This window comes from Heptranchias perlo, chromosome 33, assembly GCF_035084215.1.
Source record: "Heptranchias perlo isolate sHepPer1 chromosome 33, sHepPer1.hap1, whole genome shotgun sequence".
NCBI classification, from domain to species: domain Eukaryota; kingdom Metazoa; phylum Chordata; class Chondrichthyes; order Hexanchiformes; family Hexanchidae; genus Heptranchias; species Heptranchias perlo.
In genome coordinates, this window is record NC_090357.1 from 10119730 (window position 1) to 10140129 (window position 20400).

The 20400-nt window shown below is 43.1% G+C and overlaps 1 protein-coding gene across 3 annotated transcripts in view; it reads right to left on the bottom strand.

Moving 5' to 3' along the window:
- Positions 1 to 20400, bottom strand: part of cadm1a (cell adhesion molecule 1a) — a 303930-nt gene that overhangs the window by 76952 nt on the left and 206578 nt on the right. For 2 of the 3 annotated variants that reach the window (XM_067970983.1, XM_067970985.1), the window contains exon 2: positions 3131 to 3151. The exons of the other annotated variant lie outside the window; for it this stretch is intronic. In XM_067970983.1, coding sequence (XP_067827084.1) covers positions 3131 to 3151 — 21 coding nt within the window. The remainder of the gene's footprint in view (positions 1 to 3130; positions 3152 to 20400) is intronic. 3 annotated transcript variants of the gene reach the window in all.

Here is a 20400-nt window from a genome sequence, read left to right on the forward strand (position 1 = left end):
CCTAACCAGAGTAACCAGTTTTTCACTATTCATTTGATCAAAACCTCTCATAATTTTCAAAACCTTTAATAAAGTCTGTTCTTAGCTTTCTCTGCTCCACTGGAAAATAGCCCCAGTATCGCAAATCTCATCTCTCAATAATAGTTTTTCATACCTGGTATCATCCTGTTGAATCTATACAGTACATCCTGTGTCTTTCAAAAACAAAACTCTCTGGAGCTCCTCAGCTCCCTCACAGTCTCCCCCCACAATCTACTGAACTGTTTTTTTTTGTGCTGAAGATGAGTGATGTTGGTGGAACATTTCCCAATGTCAGCATCACTCTGAAGTCAGGTACTGCACAGCTCGATGCAGAGTAATGCTCGCTCTACTCTGCCCCCATTTCCTACACCAGCCATTCTGTGGCCTCTTGGAGTTGGATTTGTGCCAAATTAGGAACAGTTTTGTGCCACAGGACGACGCCCACTAGGCACTGGATTAAAACTCATTTCGCAGCCAGACGAAGGAAGCTCGGATTTGAACCCAGATCCCAGAAGTGAAAGTCAAGAGTCCAACCCACTTTATGGTTTTAATGTCTTTTCTCGGGGGCACCCAAAGGTGCACACAGTAGTCTAACCATTGCTGTGCACAAATGATCATAACCGTTTTTTGCTCTTATGTTCTATGTTCTTATTTATAAAACCCAAAATGCTGTTGGACTTTTTAATGGCTTCATCTACCTGTTCTCTAAGTTTTAAGGAAATACCTATTTCAACACCTCGGCTTCTCTGTTCTTCCAAATCCTATCATTCTTCCGGCAAAAGTTACATATCTAATGCAGATTGGAAAACAGTGGTCAAAGCCTCTGCCATCTCCCCTTGGACTTCCTTCAACAGCCTCGGCTGCATGCCGTCAGGGCCTAGCGACTTTCCATTTCTGAGTTCTGCTCATTTTTTCAGAACCAATCATTTTAATATTTGTTCCACATCCTCCTCCAGTACACCGACATTCTCACTTCCACCATCATTTGTAAACAGGGAGACAAAATATTTAATATGTCCACTATTCCTTCATCTTCATTCCTGAGCAGTCCTACCCTCTTTTTAATTATTCTTTTGATATGTTTTTACAAGCCCTTACTATTGCCTGCTCGCCTTTTTTCATACTCTGTTTAGTTCTCCTTATCTCACTTGTCACCTCCCTATTATGCATTCTATACTTCTCTTTAGTACTGTTAGCTCTGTAATGCAAGCCTTGTAAAGCTTCCACACTGTTGTCTCTCTTCCTCCCCCCCCCACACCAATTTCCCTGATTCCTTCAACAATCCACAGACAGTTTCTTAACCTACCATCTGATTTTGTTTTTTCTGTTGGTCTGAAAGGTGAGCAGAAGATACGATTGGATAGACAGAACATTCTGGAGGCTGTTGCAACCCGCATGGCAGGAGGATTAATTTTAATTGCACTTATTTTCTGCAATGAATCCAACCTCCAGCACAAACAGATGGACAATTAAATATTGGATTTTAAAAAAAATAGGTCAAGTGATCATTTGGATGTTCTGGTAACTGGACGCAGTGTCCTGGTGACTGGGTTACCTATTCTTCAAGCACAGGCAAATGGTTATTTTGTGACCCAAGAACATTTTTAGGATATTTGCATCAGGCTGGTATAAATTGGCTTTATGTGATTCTCCTGTGATTTCTACTTATGTCCTGCACTCATCAATAATGAACACTTCAAAAGGTGTACGTCAGAAATCCTCCTGGGAAATCGTGCTGCTGCTTTACACTTAAGACACCAGAACGCAGTGGAATTTGAGAGCCTCCTCTGCACCTCAATTTCAGAATGAAGTGAATAATTGCCCAATTGTGTGAGGGTGGGTAGAGAAGGCCACTAACGTGATGTGGTGCTCCGGCGGGCAGCGTACAAAATGGTAGAAAATACATTAATTCTGGCCATTCCCCACACTAAGCTGCGTCCCAGTGAGTAGTCCAATTAATTCGATAATTTTTTTTCCATGGAACAAACAAGAGGAAGAAAAGCACATTTCTCCTCCCCTCCCCCGAACCCTGTCAGAGGCTCAAAAGGCATCTGATATCAGGCACCCTCTTCCTGTCCTCGTGGCTGGGTCATTGTGCGCAACAAAGGGAAACTGCTTTTTAAAAAAAACTTTTAAGAACGGTAGCTTTAAACGAAATCACTGAAAAACAGTACACGTGTGTCGTGCACAGCAGTTCCCCATGTACAAGGAACAATTTGGGCATCAGAACGCTGCAAGCAGTTACCATAACACCCGCATAAATCTTCACTTTATAACAAGGAATATATCATATTTGTTCAAAAAGCAGGCAGAACAATCTAGCTAGTGCGCATTATCCATTCAGGTTCACTTGCTGGGTAGTTATGATTATACGATTACAATCTGTGCCCTCCATTTACTTGCAGTTATTTCCCAAGCTTTCCAGTTCAACCTGGCAGATGCAATACTGCTCCTAAGTTTAAAATGCAACCAGTAGAATACCAGAATGCTCGGTGGGAAACTTAATCCACTTCAAATGTAGGCATGCTATAGAAATGCAAGTTGTTGTCATATTCCTGTTTTTTAAAAAAGGCAGCAAGAAAGGAGACACAAAATGCACAAAAAGTTCCAGTCCACTAATGGGTTCCCATGGTAATCAATGGAGTGCAGTTTTGATGTAGAATTTACTTCTGAAGAAGCCCTTAAATTACACTGTAGGTGGACAAAAATAAATTGCACTTTTCCATTACTGAGATTTAGGTTCAGCCCCCGTTTTGACACAGCTGGAATCTATAAATCTAACAAATTACATGAAATCAAAGAAAGTTCACATTCCAAACTAAATAATCAATTTTTGAATCTTAGGTTGTTACCCATTTACTGCTGATGGGTTAAGACAATACCAGAATGCAAAAAAAACTGAGGGCACCATAAAGACACACATCTTTATATCCCTCATTACCAGACCAGTTGCCATTTTGAAGGACACTCTCAAAGTGAAAGATTATTGCGTGCATTGGTACAATTGACTAGGCTTCCAATTTGCAGCTCTTTTCCCCTTTAAAGTAAAGTAGTTTCCATGTGAAACAGAAAGAGTCCGAGCTTATGAAATGCATTTGTTCTGGTCTACCTTCGATCTCTTGTGCAGCCCCTGCGAGAACAAAGCGGTTTGGGGAGAGGAGGAGGAAAAAGAAGAAAAAAAACAAGTTTAGAAGTCAGCATTGGCCACGTGTGATTAAAGCTCTTATAAAAACAAGTAATCACGAGAACATGAATAAGGTTTACGATTACTGACAACCTGTGGAGAGAGGAAACTTGCTGTATGATACAGTGTAAGCAATGCAGTCATTAGGGGGATAAGGTACACATCGTGTACTTAACACATTTACTCAGCTCCAAGACCAGACAGCTAGTGAAGCCCAACGCAGGCAGGCTCTTTTTCCCTCTCCCTTAAATCCAAACTTGCGCCAACGTTTCATTTCAAAAGTTAGAGGATTTAACATTTTGACATGCATTATTCATCGCAACAATCTCCGGTGCTGGCATGCATCATGACCAAGAAATTATTAACTCCTCAGAAGAAAAGCATGCAACATTTACCCAGATCACAATATAAGCACTTTTTATGTCTTGTATCAAGAACTGTGTCAAAGAATAAATGAAGTAGCTTTTCTAGAATTGCAATTGTTATGTTCACAGATCAAAGTCCAAGCTCATTAACACTGATTTCCTGACAAGTCCACTGACTAATGTACAGTGTGTAGTTATCCCAGTCAATGCACTTATATAAAAAAATTGTTGAGTAACAAGTAACCCGATAATGTAATACTGAATTAGCTTGACATAAACGTTAATAAGGTTTCACTTTGTACGGCGCCCAATAAACGTTGATGCCTAAAGCTAAAGACTACATTTCATCTGGAAGTCAATCTTACTGTCCCTTCACAACTGTTTAAAGAACCAGTCAGTGGCAGACAGCCTAGTGGTATAGCTGTTAGGTATATCACTGTACTGAGCAGCCAGAGATATATTGATGCTAGTGGCTCCTCACATGCCAAGCTGGTGACCTTTGCCCAACAGTTGGAGGGCAAGGAAAGAGAATAGTTGGGAAAGACAGCAGTCAAATAACACAGGGCACTTTGAAGCGCCTCCCAGCATTCAGTTAGAGAGGGGAAACTAGCACGGTTTGGGAATAAACCTGACTGCTTTCTTTGTGAAGAAACGGTCACAGGGGTACTTGATAGGAAGACAACAGAAGTAATATTAAGAGGTAACTGGCTGGCAGTTCTTCCGTTGCATTACATTTATCCCACAAGCAAAGTCCTAATAGGTATATGACTTGGTCCATGGAATGAACTCAGAGGAATTTCTAGCTAAATTCTGAGACACCCTTTCACTAACACATTTTAAAATAGAAAGGACCGTTTTAAAAGTCAACAGGCAATGCAATTTTTCTGAGAAGATTTTTCGGCTCCACTTTAAGAAAAAATGCTCAATGTTTCCATAGTAACGACCTCATAAGGTCTACCAATAAGTAACTGAACAGTCCAAATCTGCTATTACAAAGAAAGGTCAATACAGGCAGTTAAAACACTTCAACCGTGTAATTTTTTTTGAAGTGCATCAGATAAATTATATTTACTGTTTTATCCCAGTATTGTTTATTCCAGTTGCATCTACAGCATAACAATGCAGCAATCGCACTCCTCCAGTAGTCACACAGGAATCAAAGCAGTCTCCTCTCCTCACCTCCCTCCCCTCGCAACTTTTGTGTGTTCAAAGGGAGGAACGTTAGCACTGGATCGTGGAACACCGCATCACAGATACCTGTCGTCAGGTATACCACAGGCAGCTGCAGAGTGTAGCTCCCTCTACTCTGCCCCAACAATGCACCTTAACTTCAACCTCAATATCACCTCAGTGACATTTCCTATTCAGCGAACATTGTGACCTGTTGGAGTGAGCTTGCTTATAAATTATTTACTGAAATCTAGTGATCCCTGTTTACAACAGCAACCACTATAACAAATGTAAACTGTACAGAATCTAAGTACTAACGAAACTCCAACTTACAAGATAGATAGATAAGGAAAGTCTTTTGGTCACCTTAGTTCAGAAAAAACCCTACAGTTCCCCTTTGCAACATCCATTTGTTTCTTAAATAATGCCAGGGAGTTTGCTTCCACTATTCTAATTGAAAGACCATTCTATGTGTTGGTCTTTCTATTAAGAAAAACTCCACGACATTAGTCCTAAATTTGCCTTTTACTACGTTGGACCTGTGTCCGCTTATCCCAGTCTCGTACGTCAATCTGAAGTAATTTTCTGGATTTACCTTCTGCATGCTGCATAATATACAGCTCTGTAAGGTCACCGCACAGTCATTTCCTTTCAAGGGTAAAAAGCTCAAGTTCCTCCAGTCTTTACTCATAGCTTGGACTTCTGACACTAGACAACTGATTTTAACTCCCGACGGGAGCGGACGGGAATCCTGCCCGGGAGTGCGATCGGAGGCCTGGCAGATTTTAACTAATTTGAATCCTGGAGCTCACCTATTGGCATCAGAATTGGCTCCAAAGTTTGACTATCTCCCTTGATGACCAGAATTGGAACAGTTCTCAAGGTGTGCTCTGACCTGCACACTGTACAGTTCAAGACCTCCTCTCACTTGCACTCTACTTGTTTGGCTCTATAATCCCTCATCCTATTGATTTTCTTGATTGCTGTTCTGCAGTGATTGGGCTAATCGAGTGTCAAGCCTACCACTTTATTCTTAGCTATTTTGATGCCTTTTTCAAGGAGTCCATTTGTTGCCCATTTTTACGTTCTATATGTTGTAATTCAACCTTGCCCGTATTGAATTTTATCTAGTCATTGTTCTAACCACTTGCAACTGTGGCCAAGTAAACATTTAGCCTTCACAGCAAGAAGATTGTGTTCAATTATATAGACCTTTAAGTAAAAGCATTCATGTCAGTACGCAAACACACAAAAGAGAATTTTAATCATGTTATTTTGAAAAACCAGCGAAGAACTCCTGGCATCCTGGCCAACAATTATCCCTCAATCAACATAAGAGAACAGATTATTTGGTCTTTTATCTCATTGCTGTTTGTGGAACCTTGCCGTGTGCAAATTAGCTGCTACATTTGCCTACATTACAACAATGATTATGCTTCAGAAGTACTTCATTGGCTGTGAGGTACTTTGGGACATCATGAGGTCGTGCAAGGCACCATACAAATGCAATTTTTTCTTCTTCTATTTGATCCCTGCTCCAAGTTAGCTGACCTCAGCCAGGTTAATGGTTGGGTGGAGTTACTAGCCTCAATGTCCCTGGATCAAAGAAGAAGGTGCAGAAAAAAGAAATCAGTCAAGGTTCCTGCTCCTGATAGCCACCCAGTGGCCCATACTGGAAAGTGCACGTGAATGTGCAATGGGCGGGAACATGCTCGGGCTCAGCTGTCACACATTGTTTATGTTCACATATGAAGATCTGGTGTGGCACCGAAGGGTGCCTGGTTCATGTGGAATTATACCAACATTAGCCAATGTCTTCAGGGGATGGGGGCTGGGGAGGCGGTGAATAGAGAAATAAATTAAAACAAACTTTTAAAATCTTATTCAAAGCAGTTCAAGAAATACCACATTCAGTGTTAAGAAAAAAAAAAATCATCTACTCGCTATATTTGCTGAAGGCATCAACCTCCGAGGCCGATGAAAAGAATTGTACATCTCTGCTCAGAGCCTGGTTCTGGTAACTAACCTTCCATCTCTGCTTCACTGCTACTGCCATTAATCAAAAGCAAAGGATCACATCAACCTTCCAGATTTGGAAACACAGTGACCTGGCTCTGCACAAAGGCAGAACACAGGGAAATCTGTAGACAACGCCTGAATATTAACAGTCGCCACAAATTGCAAAGCCACAAACTTCCTTTGTGACAGAGCAAATGTATAACGCGAGCACCAGAATAAGAGCTTTCTATAAAGGCACACAGAGCAACACATTACACCTACAGTCAGCAAGAGGCTGAACACAAATTCAATCTGAACATTAAAAACGTCTCCCTGGTGCACTGTACCTGTGAAAAGAAATCTGCACACATAAAATCAATGATATGAGAATGTACCACATGATGTCTAGCATATGACGACAACAACCGCATTAGTGCACCAACATGCTGTGCAAGTGTTTGTGCGTGTGCGTGTTTCAGCCTGCAATTTCCCAGACGGCAAGTCTTCCATCTTGGGCAGGGTAGCAAAGGATTCAGCGAATTCTGAGCACGTTCTAAATGCAAGCTGTAATCGTTTGCTACAAGGGTACAGAGTTGCATAGGCAGATACGTGCAGATGACATAGCTGCCCACTTGACTGCTGAACAACATGGTCTCGAAACTAATCCCTGCATTTGAATAGTGAAGCCCGAGGGGCACCCGATATTGGGCCTCAGCTGCAGACAGTAAAAGGCAGCTCACTGGCAAAGTGAAATTGAAGCCCTCAGGTACATGATGAAGAGGGGTGACCGGGAAGGGGCAGTGATTGTTTGGGGGGGGGGGTGCAGGGGGCTGTCAGAGGCCCATGTGCTTTGAATGTGGGGTTGAGAGAAGCAATCCTGCTCCACGTTCAGGTCAGTATATTTTAAAACACTACCTTGCTGGTTGCTGCTGACTGCACGTTGACCTGATTTTCCCGAGTGCGGCCAGTGTTGGCCACGTCATGGAAAACAATCTTGCAGCGGGGGCTTCAAAAAAGAGTTAGGCCCCTTATTTGCATTGGCGAAGGGTCCAACACCTGTTTCAGGCATGGGCACTGCACGCCATTTTTTTGGCCTTTACCAATATGGCAGGCGACGCACTTCAGCTCATAATGAGTGTGCGATTCCTGCCTGCCATATTGGAGGCTTAGGAGGCTGTTTAGCAGCAGAAAAATGGGCGCTGGACGGACAAAATTCTAGGCCCATGTCACACAAAGGGGAGGGGAGGCCAAGGATGACATACAAGGGGGAGCGGAGGTCAATGGTAACATGGAAGGAAAGCTAAAATAGCAGAGAAAGAGAAGACAAAAAAAGTGTATGACTGCAAGTTAAGGTGAACTCCTAGGAAAACTCAGACATGAACAATGGTGTAAAAGGTCTTTCAACTGCTTCGATTCTGTACTTCTGATGTTGAAAAGTCATCCCACCCAATGCCAAAAATACTGTATATAAGAGGACCTTTGAATTTTGGTTTCGTGCTTGAAGTTAGTGAGTTCTGGTGATCTATGTAAACTTTTTCAGACTCTACTTGTCACAAAATTTGCAGTAACATCACACATGAAATACAAAATATAACAATCTGGTCGGCTGGGAGAGTGTCTGCAAAGCCTCTTGCATTTTCTCAGGATAAAAGGCAAAACAGTGTCCTCTCATCAATGCACGTGGTACAGGACAGACTGCATGAGATTATAACAATACCACATCAACTGATGCTCAGTTCCTGCATCAATTTGGGTTATTATGTATTATATTGGTAAGTGGTGATTTTTTTTTGTTTGCTTTGATTCCTATTAAAACCATGGGGAAAGGTGGTGAATGGGGGAAGAGGGTAGAAGGGAAGTGAACTACAATTAAATTCAGAGTCAGAAAGCTCGAACCATAACTTCTCACCTGGACATTTCTATGGGATTTGGAACAGCTCATTTCCCTCCCCTCCCCTGAACAGTAGCCATGTCTTTCAACAAACGTAACCTTTTGTCACATACAAAATATTTTGAAGTCATACCTGGACTAGTTATTTTCAGATTAAGGAAATGTGCTTCCTCGGCACTTAATACCTGTGCGCCCAGCAGGGTACATGACAGGCTATTGCCACTGCAGAGCATTTTCGCTCATCATCAGTATGACCTCCACTCGTGGAGGATTTATGTCCTTTCAGCATTTCTGCGATTATGCCCCAGTGCTGCCATTTGGTGTCACACTGATGGACAAGAATTCTACACTGATGCATGAAAGGCCAGATGAAAAGGACATTGCCACCTGCAGCCACTCAAAGAGGAGCAGATATGCCTGGAATTCATCAAATACTGCAATGCACACAACACTGCCAAATGCGAAACACACAAGTTTTATAGACAACCCAGGCACTGAGCTGGACATTTACACAATCCACCATTGCATGTGGACTCACAAAAGCTGTACTTTTGCAAATCAATAAAATTACTGTCACGCTGACAACTAAAATGCCACACTACGATGAGAGATTTCCTATGTCTGCAGTGAACAAGCTGGGAGGGGAGAAAAAGCCACAGTGACCTTTGGAAATGAAGTGCGACGCCCTGGAAGTGAGGGGACTTTACTGGGAAGACACGTCAAAGAGAATGATGGCCTTTGGTCAAAATCGATTTGCCAGCTTGTGACACAATTGGAGAGGGAACAGTTTTTCACACAAAGCTCAGCAAATCGCAGAGTGTTTCCTATTTTTCTTTCATCACTATCAAAAATAAGTGCTGGTCAATACATTAACATTAGGGTCATCAACACAAGACCCTGGCAACAGTATCCAAGGGAATGCAATCTCTGCACTTTCAAAAGAGATATTTGTTGCTCTTTTATCTTTCATTGTCAAATCATCATTCCATGATATTTTCTGCATTCACATTGGCAATGACTGGGCCCTAAATATCAAAAAGAGCTGGGCAGGTAAGTATTCCTATGAGTCTGAATGTATCCGTGCGCTCCATGGTCAGGAGAAAGCAGAGTGCACACTTCTCCCATGTTTAATACGGCAGATTTTGCTCACACCTTTCACCTTCAACACAAATTTCAGATAGGAAAACCAAATCCCTTACGACTGATGAATAAACAAACAAATCCAGAACTAGAGGATCCTCGCCTGACTTCAGTCACTCTCCAATATCATAACAGTGTTTCAAACTTATTTTTTTGAAAGGGGGGGCGGGGGGAAAAAATAAAATGATGAGTCACCCATGGTCATCATTAATGCCCACTTCCACCTCCACCCACAACATATCTGGATAGCTAGTTACAGAACACAAGGCAAAGACCTCTTACTCAGCCCATGGATTTTGAAGAATACATGGACCAAATGAGAGGTAAGTTTTTAAAAAAACGCCTTATCCCAAGCTAATTCTGCTGCCATGACTACAAAAATTACAAAAACTTCCCCAAAGTGAATAACTAGGACTTCTGGGTAGGACACATACAAAACTGCACCTTAAAACTGAACAGAAGCTGAATTGTGTGCCTGTTCAATTTAAATCAGGTATTAACATTTTAAAAATCCTTGTTCTTCCTCTGATTACAGCATACAATGTTCCAGTCATTTTATAGTTTGATAATCTACATCACTATACATTTACAGGGTTTAGTCAGTGTAGCCAAACACATTATTCTATCACTGATCTGGATCTGGACTCTTCTTTGCTAGTGGCCATATGGTCCTCTCTTATCCATCTCTTGTACGTCCATGTACAAGTACATCCCCAACTCCAGGAGAACCCTGCTTGAGTACACACTTTCCTCCTGATTGCCTTCCTACCCAAGTGTAGACTGCAACAACACTACAATTTAACATTTCCGTAACTTGAGTGTTTTAATAGGTTCAGTTTCTTCAATAACCTGCTCCAAAATTGCTACTCTCGACCAGACACTTTTGTTACCAGCCAGCATGGAGCTGAATTACCCAATGGGGGTAATTTTAACCCCCCCCCAGGACGGGTGGGACAGTTGTGGGGGGGGGGGGGGGGTGAAAAGTGTTAAAAATGGAAAACCCAACCCGCAGCGAACACGCCTACTTCTGGTTTAACCGAGGCGAGTTGGGGGTCGCCGAGTAAGCCGCTCGAGTAACCCGCTTCCCCCCGGCCCCCCAAACAAACCTGTAGCGATCTTCTGACCATCCCCGCGTGACCCCCCCGCCCCCCGCAACGATCCGATCGCCACCCCCTCCACGAGATCCCATCTCTCCTCCCTCTCCCCCCACCCCGCGATCTCTCCCTCCCTCCCCACCACGATTTCTCCCTCCCTTCCCGTCTGCTACCTTCTACAGCAGGCACTCCCACCTGGCAGTGACCAGCTTCTCATTCTGACCGGCGGGAAACCGAGTGGAAAAATTCTAATGACCCTCCGCCTTCCTGGTATTTCCGGGTTTCCCGGCCGCTAATGGCTCCCCTGCGCCTTCCCCACCTCCCCGTAAATATCGGGACCATTGTCTTCTTTTGTTCATTCGCACATTACAATATTCATGCTTCAATATTGACACCAACTCAGTTATGTGACTGAGTAAGTCACTTCATTTACAAATCTGCTAAAATGATATTAAAGTCACCCCACCAGCTACATGAACCCTTTACATCGTTGAGCACTGGCGGTGAAGCTAACATTGCCAGGATTTCTGCACTCACAGGAGAGGGCAATGTATGCTCGGTTTAATAGCGACAGCTACTCATTTGTCATCTGTAGTCGGACACAACTCTCAGCTTAAAACCAGTAAACACTAGATATTTCCCTCTCTCTCTTTCCATCCTTCCCAATCAATGGACAAAGTAAAACTACTGCATTTTGTTCTCCAGCGATCCATAAATCACAGGGGTACTGAGCAGTTACACAACACGAGCAAAACAATTCCCAATCATCTCACCTGGGCAATCGTGAAGGGGGAGGAGATTTTTTTTCCTTTTCAATGATAGAATAGAATGAATGGAACACTGTCCTGCACAGTGAGCGATTTTTAAATATGCTATTTATAATTGTGTTTGTCAAAATAAGCCATTTAGGGTTCATCTAACCCGAATAGCATTCTATTCCTTTCCCCCTCATGTACCTATCTAGCTTCCCCCTAAACGCATGGCGAGGGCTCTGAAGCTGGCTTGAGTGCCCGACATAGGAAAACAGAAAACAAATCACCCAGGGTTTCCCTTCTGATCACTAGCCAGTTACTCATACTGGAAAACGAACACGTGTGGACATCTGGTAAGACCAGGACCAGGCTCAGCTGTGAAGTTGCCCCCTCCCCACAACCAGTTCAACACCCTGCTGACACTCAATACATTGGTTCACACATCAAGCAACTAGGACAAGGTGTTAGAAAACTGTATCCTGGTATGAGCCGTCGTCTTCAGGTAGTGGGGGGAGGAAATTAGGGAAAAAAAAACGACAGGGGTTTCCAAGACCAACATTAATATCTAGCCTCCCAATACAATCATAGCTGCCTGCAGCGTAACATTACTGCAACATTTACACTCATATCTGTTAACTGTATCTTTAGATTTTGGCCCAAAATTCAATGCTTAATGTTTAGAAAATATCTACACCATGAGATTACCGATAAGACTTTCAAAAGTCACCAAAGTTGACAAATCATCCTCATGTAACTTCGATTAAATCATCAAGTCAGTACTGCATCACATCTGAGCGTGCACAGAAGGGGCAAATTTCCATTGTCACACTCCCACCGAGGAGCCTCACCAGCTGGAAATTAACATTAGAAATTCGGGTGCAAAACAGCATGCACACAATTTTCCAACCATTAATTGAAATGGTCGGAACATTAATAACCGCTGTGCTTGAGGTTTCACCATATACTCGCAGTGGACAAGGCTCCCTACTGTGAGGATGAACTTGGAAAATTCTCCCTGATTACTCCAAGTCAGGGCAGGAGGTGATTCCTGAACTGCATTAAAATATCACAAGTATAGTTTTGATGTTTTCTCCATTTCAGTGCTTTATTTGGAAGCTGGCCAAGCCATATGCCGATTACACTCAACCATTTAAGAAACAGTACGGTATAAGGTGGGATCAGACTGAGAGAGAATACAAGATAGTCTAAGAATGGTTCACAATGAGTGTGTGTAAACGCACGAAGCGTGGTAAACAAGGCGCAAATAGCCACATGGGAATATGATGTCGTGGCGATAACGGAGATCTGGCTCAAAAAAGGGCAGGATTGGGTACTAAATATTCCTGGATGCAAGATGTCAGGATAGGGAAGGAAAGAAAGGTGGGGAGTGTTAGTATTGATCAAGGAAAATATTGCAGTGCTGGAGAGAAAGTGTGTCCTGGGGGAGTCAAGGACAGAATCTATTTGGTTGGAGTTAAGAAACAAAAGAGATGCCATTACACTACTGGGTGTATTCTACAGGCCACCAACTCGTGGGAAGGATATCGAGGAGCAAATTTGCAGGGAAATTACAGAGAGGTGCAAAAGCCATTGAGCAGTGATAACAGGGGACTTCAACTATCCTAATATAGACTGGGATAATAACATAAGGGGCAAAGAGGGGGAGGAATTTCTGAAGCGTGTTCAGGAGAATTTTCTTGAAAGGAAAAAATTTGCAGGGCTACGGGGATAGGGCGAGGGAGTGGGACTAGCTGGATTGCTCTTGCATGGATCCGGCACGGACTCAATGGGCCAAATGGCCTCCTTCTGTGCTGTAACCTGTGATTCTAACCAAACCACACACACTAAGAAACGTTATTTATAACTGCTCGGTTTGTCAGTATTTCATGGCAATTTTGCATTTTGTATCTATAATTCACCTCTTCAACATTCAGCAATCGTGCCCCATACAGCACAGGAGGCTATAGCAGCAAAGGTCTAAGTAAAGCATTTCATTATATTGAGAACCACAAGGAAAACAACAGCAAAAGAACACTCAGTTTAGGCGTTGTCTGCTATTCTATTCAAAAGCGGGAGCTCAGAGATTTATGACCTTAGTTGAAGAGACAGTAACCACAGCAACCAGGCCAAATTGTTCCCAATTCTGTGATCTTATATCTCAGCATTAAATTACTGGATTAAACTACTGAACTGTTTATTTTCTGAACTGTTTCCGACTGATTTCTCGTTTCAAACACAAAGACAGCTAAAATATGAGGGGAGGGGGTAAGGAGGAATAATTCAACAGACAGCAAGCAGCATGCGGTCTCTGCAGGGCACTTAAATTCCTCCCGAACGGATACACAACGGGTCAAGACAGCACAATAAACAGCCATGATGTGGAGATGCCGGTGATGGACTGGGGTTGACAATTGTAAACAATTTTGCAACACCAAGTTATAGTCCAGCAATTTTATTTTAAATTCACAAGCTTTCGGAGGCTTCCTCCTTCGTCAGGTGAACGATCGTTCACCTGACGAAGGAGGAAGCCTCCGAAAGCTTGTGAATTTAAAATAAAATTGCTGGACTATAACTTGGTGTTGCAAAATTGTTTACAATATACAGCCAGGGAGCCACTGCTAGCAGTTTCTCGAGATGTGGCTTTGATTGGGGCACTGATGCCCCACAACAGTTGGTGGTACAATCACCGGAAATCAGTACATACTTTGTGCTAAAATAAGGCAATCCAACAATGGTTAAATAGACACACTTCTTTAAAAACTCAAATGAAGACTTTTCATTCGTAACATCAATTTATGGCCAGGGACGGCTCCATTCGTGATCTGGGGCTCTTTCATCCAGTAAAACCTGGGATTTTTTTTTCTTTTATTGACCCAGAATTGAATTTAAAACCCTGCTGCTTATTTAGAAATCTTTCACTAGAAGGTGGTCTGGTGGCAGTGTTGATGCACCGACATGCTGTGCAGAGAACAGTCGATGTGCACTTACATCTGCGGTTTCCCAAGATCAGCCTGCCAGAGGGATCTGCGAGCACCAGTACATCGATTGCTTGCTACCTGGTACACAGTTTATTAATAATTACAAGCTTTGCAATATTTGTGGGAGGGAAAGCATAACATTTTGAATGTAACAGTAAGGGTTTAATAAGATAAAAATTTAGCACATTGTCGACATTGTGTAAATAAAAGAAGACAACTGTTTTGAAAATACACAGCATCACGGTTTACAATAAAATTGAATTGGTACTGTGAGCATGATTTGGCAGCTATCCCTTCACTTAATATGAAGCAAAGAACTTTGCCCATTGCAATTGCTTTCTCAGGTTGAGCATAAAGTAAACAGAAAAACAACCAGCATAGGAAATACATTGGCTGAAGAATAGGGAAGGGCGAAGAGAGAATGGTGGGAGTATAGTCTAAATCTGAATATTCTTTTTCATAGAATCATAGAAAGGTTACAGCACAGAAGGAGGCCATTCGGCCCATCAAATCCACGCCGGCTCTTTGCAAGAGCAATCCAGCTTGCCCCATTCCCTCGCCCTTTCCCCGTAGCCCTGCAAATTTTTTCCTTTCAAGTACTTATCCAGTTCCCTTTTGAAGGCCATGATTGAATCTGTCTCCACCAGCCCCATGGGCAGTGCATTCCAGATCCTAACCACTCACTGTAAAAAAGTTTTTCCTCATGTCACCTTTGGTTCTTTTGCCAATCACCTTAAATCTATGTCCTCTGGTTCTTGACCCTTCCGCCAATGGGAACAGTTTCTCTCTATCTATTCTGTCTAGACCCGTCATGATTTTGAACACCTCTATCAAATCTCCTCAGTCTCTAATCCATGGAGAACAACCCCAGCTTCTCCAATCTATCCACTTAACTAAAGCCCCTCATCCCTGGAATCATTCTAGTAAATCTCTTCTGCACCCTCTCTAAGGCCCTCACATCTTTCCTAAGGTGCGGTGCCCAGAACTGGACACAATACTCCAGCTGTGGCCAAACCAGTGTTTTATAAAGGTTCATCATGACTTCCATACTTTTGTACTCTATGCCTCTTATTTATAAAGCCCAGGATCCTGTATGCTTTTTTAATCGCTTTCTCAACCTGCCCTGCCACCTTCAATGATTTGTGCAGATATACCCCCAGATCTCTCTGTTCCTGTACCCCTTTTAGAGTTATGCCCTTTAGTTATATTGCCTCTCCTCGTTCTTCCTACCGAAATGTATCACTTCGCATTTTTCTGAGATAAATTTCATCTGCCACGTGTCCGCCCATGCCACCAGCCTGTCTATATCCTCTTGAAGTCAATCACTATCCTCCTCACTGTTTACGACCCGTCCATGTTTTGTGACATCTGCAAATTTTGAAATTGTGCCCTGTACACCAAAGTCATCTCCCCCCCACACTGCTCTCCCACCCCGCCATCCCCCCTACAGATATGGAAAACAAAACACAGAATATCTTGTCCTCACCAAAAGGTTATATATATTAAGACCTAGTATAGTAAATATCTTGTTTAGAAACAACTCACCTGGATAACATACCCAGCAAGTCCACCTCTTACTGACTGCCACTGTGCTCTATTTTTGGCTCGACAGCAACTTTCAGAAGCAAACCAAGTCTCCTATGAACTGAAACCTGCATCCTTATTCACGTCACATATAGGTTAGTATTCCCAGGTTTAACAATTAACCCAGAATATGGTGTATTGTTCACAGGGTTATTTAAATAATGGGAGCAGCACCATGCTCCACACTGGAGTGTCAGAATCTTATAGGGCCTAAGAGGATTTGACATTTTTCTTTTTAAATTCCTCCCCCTCTCCCCCATCCCACCAAGGGAAATCTGGGCATTAATTTTAAGGTGGTTGATCCCCTCAGATTGCTTATCTATCCGGGGAACCATCTGAGGCCTTTGGGAAGCCCATCGCGGAACTCACACCGGGGTCAGTTGGCTTGGCTTCTGCTGGACTTTGGGAGGGTGTAATGGGCAGAATTACTGGGAAATCCCAGAAACTCCCCAAACAAGCACCCAAAGTTGTCTTCTGACATCTGGGCAGGGGACAGGCAGAAGACTCGTCAGCTCCTTGCCCAGCCCACATCTGGACCGTTTGTTAGCCAGGGCGGAAACCTGGCAGCTCCCCGCAAGGATTTCGGGCCCTGTGTATAATCATGCATTCGTCATTTTTTTCCACTTTTATTGAACATTTATACTAGTTCCATATTTTACTTATAATATATTCAGCTATATCTCAACCTAGCTGCTGTCAGCCCAAAGGATAGAAACGCTAGCAGCACAATTTTAATTTTTTTTCCACACATCTTACTTCACAGTCCATATGGTATAATTTTTCTTGTTAAATGAGTTGCAACTTGAACATTAACAATGAGGCTGGTTCTACATTGCTGTACGCAATGGAGAGGTTTGTTTTTGAAGAGCTCCTCTTTTGTAATCAGCCCCATCATCTGGAAATTCACATCCTTCAGCGAATTGGGAAATTTGGACTCTCAGGGAGAAAATCAAATTTGTGCCCCGAGGGGCATTACCTTATCAAACTAAATGTGAAAACTAGACTTCTCATTTGCTTAGTTATACTCAAGGGGCCTCGGGTGTAATAGGAGCTTTCAACTGTCGAGGAGAGAACTTGATCTCCCAAAGGTACAGCATTTGGCTTTGTTCCGAAAGCTTTTCTTCCCCCCTGTCGGACTTGATCGAGCACCTGCTTCATGCTCCTGTACCTTGCTCTCAAGACAACCACGTCACGTCCTGTTACTGCATCAATTTTATTCCAAGTGATCAGCCTTGGTTTGAGGCTGGCTTCAAAACCCTCTCTCCTCGGGTTGAACCAGAAAGAGCCTGCTTATCTTGAACCTTGCTGTAATTTCTGAACAATGAAATTCAACATCTCACAGCAGGCACTCTGCTTGCCTAGAAGCCAAATATCATTTACGAACAAAATTCAACAGGCTTAACATATCTAAGTTGCCAAGATGGTCATATTTTCAATTTGGTAGCCAATATTTCCATACCACAGTACTTGCCAAATAGATATGTGAAAGGGAATGCAAGTTTTCTTTAGCTTATAAATTGGGACAAAGAAGAACTAGCAGTTCAAGGTGGGGGGGAAAAAAGTGTTAAAAGCTGAACTTGTGCAGGACATGGCACCAAGTGGGAATCCTGACGCACCTTAGTGTTGTGTGCGAGCAAATTAAAATGAACATGATCGAGATGTCCCTTGAAGAGACACTGAAGAAAAGCTTAGAACAAAAATAACCAACTCCTCAAAGACTTGTCTGCAACTCCTCAGTCTGCGGCTGGAGGCACCCATTCCTAATTCTTGCTCAATCGTCTTTCTCAAGGGAATCATTTCCCCTCCAGTTTATTTTCTTCACAAGAATTTTTTTTTTGAAGTTTCATTTAACAACCTCCCAGTCTTCCACACTGCATCTTGCTCATACTCTTTAAACTAATGCAGTGCAGAGAATGATGGCAATCTTGAGTAGGGAAAGAGATCCCATGGCAGTGTAATATTTATGTATTTTGTCACCAAAATGAAAACTAAAAAGGTTAAATTCACATTTTTGGAAAATGATTTATTTTAAAAATCTTTTTATTCTCAACTTCCTGGTTCTTATTTTTCTTGAGTTTTCTTTTGCTGACTTTCATTTATTTAGCCTCCCAGGTCTGGAAATGTTGGCGTATTGGGGTGCGAATTTGGTCCCCATGGCTGTTCCGTGTGTTTGGGTAAAGAACTGGTTATCGAAGGTGAAAACATTGTGATCCAGGATGAAGCGGATGAGTTGTAGGATGGCGTCTGGAGATTGGCTGTTGTTGGTGTTGAGTACTGAGGCCAACATTTTCATGCACAAGTTCGAGCACGACTTCTTCACTGCACAGGACCTCCAACCAACGCTATACACCAGATACATCGCCAACATTTTCTTCCTATGGACCCACGGCGAAGAATCACTGAAGAGACTACACGATAACATCAACAAGTTCCATCCCACCATCAAACTCACCATGGACTACTCCTCAGAATCGGTTTCTTTCTTGGACACACAAATCTCCATCAAAGACGGGCACCTCAGCACCTCACTCTACCGCAAGCCCATGGACAACCTCACGATGCTCCACTTTTCCAGCTTCCACCCCAACCACGTCAAAGAGGCCATCCCCTATGGACAGGCCCTACGAATACACAGGATCTGCTCAGACAAGGAGGAACGCGATGGACACCTACAGACGCTGAAAGACGCCCTCGTAAGAACGGGATATGACGCTCGACTTGTCGATCGACAGTTCCGACAGGCCACAGCAAAGAATTGCATAGACCTCCTCAGAAGACAAACACGGGACGCAACCAACAGGGTACCCTTCGTCGTCCAGTACTTCCCCGGAGTGCAGAAACTACGCCATGTTCTCCGCAGCCTTCAACATGTCATTGATGATGACGAACACCTCGCTAAGGCCATCCCCACGCCTCCACTACTCGCCTTCAAACAGCCACCCAACCTCAAACAGACCATCGTTCGCAGCAAATTACCTAGCTTTCAGGAGAACAGCGTCCACGACACCACACAACCCTGCCATGGCAACCTCTGCAAGACATGCCAGATCATCGACACGGATACCACCATCACACGAGAGGACACCACCCACCAGGTGCATGGTTCATACTCCTGTGACTCGGCCAACGTTGTCTACCTCATACGTTGCAGGAAAGGATGCCCCGGAGCATGGTACATTGGCGAGACCATGCAGACACTGCGACAACGGATGAACGGACACCACGCAACAATCGCCAGACAGGAGGGTTCCCTCCCAGTTGGGGAACACTTTAGCAGTCAAGGACATTCAGCCACCGATCTTCGGGTAAGCGTTCTCCAAGGTGGCCTTCGAGACACATGACAACGCAAAATCGTCGAGCAGAAACTGATAGCCAAGTTCCGCACCCATGAGGACGGCCTCAACCGGGATCTTGGGTTCATGTCACGCTACACGTAACCCCACCAGCAAGGGGAAAAAAAAGTTATCTGTTTTTAATATTCTCTCTCTCTCTCTCTGCCATTTGGGTCTCTTTCTCTCTGTCTGTGTAATTTGAAACAATGTATATTCAGTGTACTGGGACGTACTGTTCTCCGTGGCTAATCTGTCTGAACACCAACGACACCTTTTGATTGGTGTGATGGTGTCCCAGCCTAATATAAGATATGCGATAGGAGAACCTTTCGCTCATTCACCTGACGAAGGGGATAATCTCCGAAAGCTTGTGATTTTAAAATAAATTTGTTGGACTATAACCTGGTGTTGTAAGATTCCTTACATTTACAAAAGTTAACAGCAGGGCTCAACAGATTCCACTAATGCAGATTAACGGATTAGGACTTCAGATTTCATAGCCTGGAAAACAAACTGGTTGTCTCAGTGGCATGAAGTTAATTGCCTCTGGGGCACCAGGGTGTCAAAGTAACTGCATTTCAGCTCAAAGAAACAGTTTACTGCCAGCCCCCAAATTCAGAGCTGAGTACGAAATTTGATCAGCATCACGAGCCAAAAGTTCACCACCTGTAATCAACCCAATGCAATTAGTAGAGATTTTATAAGCATCTATGAAAGTACAGTCTCCAGTTGTTCTCTCTAGAAACGTTGCATTATTGAAAGCCATTAGGTGGTGGCCATATCTATTTACAGAACTCTAGTGTGCAGCACAGATGATGCTCAAAGATTTTCTTTAATTAACTGCACTTATATTCAAATTTATTTTTGGGGGAGGGAGGGGAATTAAATTAT